The following is a 6,491-nucleotide window of genomic DNA, read 5'->3' as shown; positions in this document are numbered from 1 at the left end:
CGCGGGGCTGTGGCGGGATGGCGCAGGGATGGTCAGGCCCAGGGGTCTCCTCCGCAAAGGCTCCAAACCCATCATTCGGGCTGTTAAATACGCCCTGATTCGGTCAGCCGCTGCCTGAGAGAGAAAAGCCGGCAAGAAGTTGTGATTAATCGCCATTAAACGCTGTAGGTCTGTCCCTTCACCAGCCCAGTTGCCTCCTTTGGACCCGCTCCAGGACCTCAATCTCCTTCCTGAACTGAGGGGCCCAGAACTGGACACAGGTCTTCCACCTGATTCTGACCCACAGGCACTCCACCTTATTATTACCGACTTCAACTTCTACAGAGTCAAGAGACTCTCTAACATATAGAGCTACTCCTCCACCTCTCCTACCCTGCCTGTCCCTTTGAAGAGCCTGTAGCCACCCCTGGCAGCACTCCAGTCATGGGACTCATCCCACCACGTTTCCGTGATGGTGACTCCATCACAGCTTTCCTGCTGCACGATGGCTTCCAGCTCCTCCTGTTTGTTGCCCATGCTTCATGCACTGGTGTGCATGCACTTCAGCTGGGCTGCTGGTTTAGCTCTTAACTTGGGCTGTCCACCCTTGGGCTCCTTTCTGGAGAGCCCGGTTTCAACCCCTTCCCCCTTCAAGCCTAGTTTAAAGCCCTCCGTATCAGCCCCGCCAACTTATGGGCTAGAGTCCTTTTGCCCTTGCTGGATAGATGAAGCCCATCTGGTTTGAAGAGACTAGGTCTGATAAAATTTGGCCCATGGTCAAAAAACCCAAAGTTCCACCAGTGGCACCAATCCCTTAGCCACATATTGATAAGATAGGTTTTCCTACTCCTCTCCTCGTTCATCTCTGCTACTGCAGGAATGGAGGTGAACACCCCCTGTGCTCCTGTCCCATCAACTCATCGACCCAGCGCCTTGAAGTCCTTTTTAATTGTCTTAGTACTTCTTCCATTAATGTCATCACTGCCAGCCTGGATTACCAACAGGACTACCAATAATCTGAGGGCCAAATTAGCTGGGGGAGTCTCCTACTGAAATCCCTCACCTGGGCCCCAGGAAGGCAGCAGAGCTCCCTGTGGGATGGGTCCAGTCGACATATAGGGCCCTCAGTTCCCCTCAGAAGGGAGTCACAACTACAACCACCCTTCTTTTTTCCTTTGTAGCTGTAGTTGTAACCCGTCTGGTAGATGGGGGGCAAACAGGAGACCTTCCAGACAGATCTTCCTCTTGTGTGTCCTCTGCCTGATTCTCTGAGTCCAAGCCTCATCTCTGTTCTCTAAGGGCACCTGGGAGATGGTGGGGTTGGGAGGGGATTCTTTTGCCTCTCAGATGAGGGACCTGTTTCCACTCCCTCCCATCCACCTGGTTTGCTCCAGCTGCCTGATGGCAGGAGGGGCAGGGCTTCACCACCTCCTTCTGGACTTGTTTTGGGTTAGAAAGGGTGTAACTCCACCAGCCAATTTCCTTTTCACTGTCCCTAATACTTCTGAGTCTCTGCACCTCCTCCTTGAGCTCTGCCACCAGGCACAGCAAGTCCTTCACCTGCTGGCATCGCACACAGACCCCACTCACACTGTGCTCTGGTGCAAACACCAGGCTCAGACACTCTTCACACCCAGAGGCCTGAACAGCTACGTCCCTCTTGCTGCCCTGTTCAGGGGTTCTGTCTGCTGTGCCCCTCCTGCTTGCCCTGCCTGCACCAACTGCCTCGATAACTGCCCTGCCCTGCCCTGCCCCGGTCCTGTTTGCTGCTCCTGTTCACCCACTCCTCTTCACACCCCTTTCTCTCCCTCTGGGCAGTGCTGGGTGTTGCCCCCTTATCGATCAGCTTATTGATTGGCCTCCTCTGAGGCCACCAGCAGAAGTTTAGAGGCATGGAGAGAATAAACCATGAGATCCCCGGCCAGGTGAGCTCTGCCACAGCTAAACAGGGCATTGTGCTGATTCTGGGTCTTCATTCAGTAGCTCAGAGGTTCTGCAGGGCCAAGAGCAGCCTCTCTGAGTGATACTTTGAGGGTTCTGATACGTGTTACTAAGTCTTATCTGTGTGTGCCAAACAGAAGACAAATGTAATATTTTGCTGTGACCACAGGCAGTGATACAGTCTTGTGGCCCCCAAGCTCCTAATTTCACTGCTAGACTTTTAATTTAATACAGGCAAGTTTTCATCATCTGGAAATAATATTACAATGTAAGGTTTCAGTCTTTCTGCCTCACTTTCATATTTCACATCCACCTAATTCCTATTTCCTTGGCAAGGTAAGCCACGTCCTCCATGAGTTTGTTTTCAGAAGAATGTGGTTGAAACAAGAGGGGTTTTTTTTTGCTGAAAAGCAGAATCTCCCGGCTACATTTCTCTCTCAGCACTAGGTGGCAGCCAAATGTTGGAGTGGGTTCACCGAGCCCAGAAGCTCGGAAGAAGCTCATGAAGATCAGAAGAAGCGTTTGGATGAGGCCCTTTTTAGGGCCTTCACCTTTAAAAAGAAGTAAATTGTGTCTGACTGACACTGGATCAGTCCCATTACCTCCCCTGTGCCGAGGACTCTGCAGTGATGATGCTTTCTGTGATGCTTATTCATGGAATTCTTCATTTTAGGAGTAAACTCCCAGGTTTATCTCTTGGAGTATACAAGGAAACCTCTGTAATCAGTGCAGAATACAAAGGAAACCAACACCTTTAATGTGAGTGTGCATAGGCTCCAAGCACAAAAGTTGTCCAGTTCAGAAGGGTTAACTACATCACCTCCTGAGGTCACAGGAGGTGGTGCAGGATCATTATGAACAGTCTTTGGGCAGATTTTCTCACTTTGACTCAAACAAGATCTCAAACCATGACATATTTGTGGTTTTCATTATTCTCTTAATTTATTAAGGTCAGTGCTAAGGTGGTACAAGGTTTATTATTTACACATTTGATTTTTCACATCTGGCAATTCACAACAAGATGAGGAACAAAACAGTAACACTGGTTGACAGAGATCTACAAAATCAGTGTCACTCCAGCACTGGCTACAGGAGGGACTGATCTGAAACCTCTGAGAGATTTGTGACCCAAATTTACTCTGTATCTAAGTTCACTGAACCAAACTACAGGGTGTGAGTTATCTTAATGTTCTTAAAAACTGATTGCCTTTTGCTCGAGCAGTCAATCACCTCAGAGATTAAAAAAAAAAAAAAAAAAAAAAAAAGAAATTATGACATTGTCCTTCAGTATCAATGAATGACAGCAGCTTTCTGTGCCTGTGATGATCATCAGGCTGCTTAAATCAAGTATGAAGGAAAGTAAATAAAAGGGGAGCACTTCAGAGTCCTGTGAGCAATGTCAGCATGTGCAAAGGAAAAAGCAAGAATTACAAACAAATAAAAGGTATTTCTGCCTGATGAAATATAGACCTTCAGTTTCCCAGCCACTCTCAAATGATGGGAGGGTTTATGATTAGTACAAATACTGCCTTTTATCAAGAATTCCAAATACTTTCTATATTTATCCTCTACTAGCAAGTTCACACGTCACTAACTACTTTCACAAAGGAATGCATTCGGGTCATTCACCAGTGATAAACATTTACACAAACAGATCACAGAGGAAACTGAAGAGTTCCAATACCAGCACCCCTCTTCAGCAGAGCTGTTCCCCTACTTCTGCTCTAGGTGCTCAGTTTAAGTGACACAAAGTCATTTTCTCTTACAGCTGTCAGCTACACACAAACACACTAAACACAAACTAGATTACTAAATAAACACCTCTGGGATGGTGACTATTTTGTGCCTATACTAAAGTTCAAGTAATGACCAAGTTCATGGGTTTTAAAAAAGAAAAAACAAAACAAACAACTGAACAAACAAACCAACAACCACCGATTTCAGAGACAAAACCACGAAGGGAGGTACAGTTGTCTATGAAGACTACAGAACAGCTAAACCAATATAAATGGGACAAATTCTCAGCACTAAGGCACAATAGAATTAAAACTCTATGGCTAAAACCTTACTACAGCATCGAGTGAGCAGCTAAGGGGAGTGTTCCTAGGCTCAAAACACTTGGCTACAACACGAGTTCTGTGCTGAGGATGCTTTCACCTCAGTGTGGCTGCACAGCATGCCTAAAGATGGGGTTTCAGAGGGCAGGGATGGTGCTCATCCACACTGTAACTGATTTTATAATTAAGGACTGGCTCCTACTTGCACAACAAAACGGAATTTTCAGACTATGTCCCTTTACCATTGCTCTTTGTGGAAACTACGGACACGACAGTCCTAGAGGGAGAAAAGTGAGTTTACTCGGGGTAGGATGTTGGTAGCTGAGCAGAAGATGCCCCGTTGTTTTGGACAGTGACCAGATTAGATCCCAGAACTTGAGAACAACGTAAGGCACGATACAAAACCCACTTAAGCCGTGAGATTTAGGTGGGCTTTGGATCAACATGCACGGAGCTACGGGGTCTGTGGCTCCACTGCTCTGCTCTCCCGCGGACTTTGAGCAGCCTTCTCCCTCGGGGAAAAAAATCAAGCACAGGTCTAGAGGAAGGCGACTTCGACACAGGCTCGAAATAAGAGTGTTCTGGAGAGTCTCCTGAAGCAGGCCTTGTCCAAACAGCCATTTTTCTGGCACTTGTGGACCTCCGCCGTGGTTTGTTTTTGATCTGCTGAGATCCCGTGAGTTCAGCAGCCACCTACGGGCTCAGGCTGAGCAGCCACCTTAGGAGGAAGAAGAGCTCCAAATCCTGAGGTATTCCCAAATCCCGGAATTTCGGGCAAGTCACACGCGAGCCACCCAACCCTTCTCTGTCGGGAGGCGGCAGGCAGCCGGGCGGCCCCGCTTTAGGCACGGCGCGGGGCCAGGGCCGGGCTCATCAGGTTCTCGGTGATATAAGCCACCAGGAGGCAGATGAAGACGAGCATGACGCAGATGGAACCCCCCACGGCCGTCATGGCCACGACGATGTCCCGCATGGCTGCCGGCTCCACGCGGAACTCCACGCACTGTGCGGGGGGCGCGGGGCGCGGCGGGGCGAAGCGGGGCTGCAGGCAGAGGTGGTATCGGACGCTGCCGTGCGCCTCGGGCAGCAGATAGTCGCGACAGGCCGCCCCCAGCTCCACGCTGTCGCAGGGGAAGCGGGTGTAGGTGCCGTCCCAGGAGCAGTTGAGGGAGAATCCGCGGAGGCCGGCGGTGGGGCGCGGGGGTCCCCACTGCAGCAGGACGCTGCCGTTGTGGAGCACGTTGGCCACCAGACCCCCGCCCGGAGAGCGGTGGGCGCGGCAGGACCGGGCCGAGCACTGGAAACCGCGGGCGGGGGTGCGGAAGCAGAGCCGCCCTCCCGCAGCCCCCTCGGCCCCCACCTTGTAGGGACACCACGGATCCTCCGCTGCCGCCTCCGGACCGGCCCCGGCCCCGGTCCCAGCCTCAGTCCCGGTCCCAGCCTCGGTTCCGGCCCGGTCGGGCGGTTCGGTCACCCCCGCCGCAGCGCTCAGGGCGGGCGCCGGCGCCCCGAAGCAGAGCAGGGCGAGGAAGGGAGGCAGCAGGCTGGGCATGCCGGACCCCCCGGCATGGAGCCGGAACCGCGGTGCCGGCGGAGGGGCTGCGGAGGGCCCGTCCGCCCGTTATAAACGCGGGGCTCGGCAGCAGCCGCTCCGCCGGCCGCCAATGGAGAGGCGGCTCCGCCGTTAACTCTCGCTGGGCTGCGGAGCACCCGGCCCCAGCCCCGCACAGCGCGGCTGCGGAGGGGGGGTACGGGGGAGGCCGTGCTCGGGTTCCCCGAGATCTGCAGCCCCCCGGTATGGGGCTGCCCCAGAACTGTCTCCCACCTCCCCCGGGTCCCACCGGTGCCGGGGCCTCCGGAGCTGAGTCCCCAGGGGGATGAAGCCAAAGCGGGTCCCGGCACCGCTGGAAGTACGGGGAGCTGCTGCCCCCGGCAGAGATTGGGTCCGGGGCAGCGTTGTGGAAAGTTACAGTGCTCCCCTCCACTTGAAGCAGAGGAAATGAGAGTTAGGGAGATTTATTTTATTTTTTTTAAATGGTTCTCGGCTGCTTTAACCCCGTGGGAGCAGAGATTCAGAACTCGGCAAAGATGCGGTGCAGGGAGAGAGCCGAGAGCTGCGGGACTAACCCGCAGCCCAGCCTGGGACACCAAAGGAAAAGATCCTCCTCTTCCTCCTGCCTTGGAACAAAAGCTGTTTTTGTGTCTCTGCATCAGGACCGAGTCCCTGTCCATCCGTTTGATCTGGAGCCAGCTGTTTGTCTGGCAAAACAGCACTAGAGGAGGCAGCAGCACCAGAACGCCTTCAGAGCGACCTTGAAAGGACTCACCCTAAGGTGCAAACTTGTCTAAATGCATAAACAAAGGATCTCTAAGGAAACAGTAATCAAAACACGTACGTGAAGATTCTTGGAACTGGTAAGAGCTGCTCTCAGTCCTGCCTTTTCTGCAGGATTTCATCCCCCACAAAAAATTATGGGTTGTTTTGTTTTGTTTTCTGTTTTCATCAGATTTTAC

The 6,491-nt window shown here is 52.3% G+C and overlaps 1 protein-coding gene across 1 annotated transcript; it reads right to left on the bottom strand.

Annotated features, from left to right (window-relative positions):
* Nucleotides 1-2,836: 2,836 nt before the first annotated feature.
* FNDC10 (fibronectin type III domain containing 10) lies at nucleotides 2,837-5,941 on the bottom strand. Its single transcript, XM_071767079.1, has one exon. It carries the CDS (start codon nucleotides 5,527-5,529, stop codon nucleotides 4,819-4,821), a length of 711 nt encoding a protein of 236 aa, XP_071623180.1. The 5' UTR covers nucleotides 5,530-5,941; the 3' UTR covers nucleotides 2,837-4,818.
* Nucleotides 5,942-6,491: the final 550 nt, after the last annotated feature.

This window comes from Heliangelus exortis, chromosome 23 (genome assembly GCF_036169615.1).
Source record: "Heliangelus exortis chromosome 23, bHelExo1.hap1, whole genome shotgun sequence".
In the NCBI taxonomy this organism is placed as follows: Eukaryota; Metazoa; Chordata; class Aves; order Apodiformes; family Trochilidae; genus Heliangelus; species Heliangelus exortis.
This window is presented reverse-complemented; position numbering and strand designations above follow the sequence as displayed.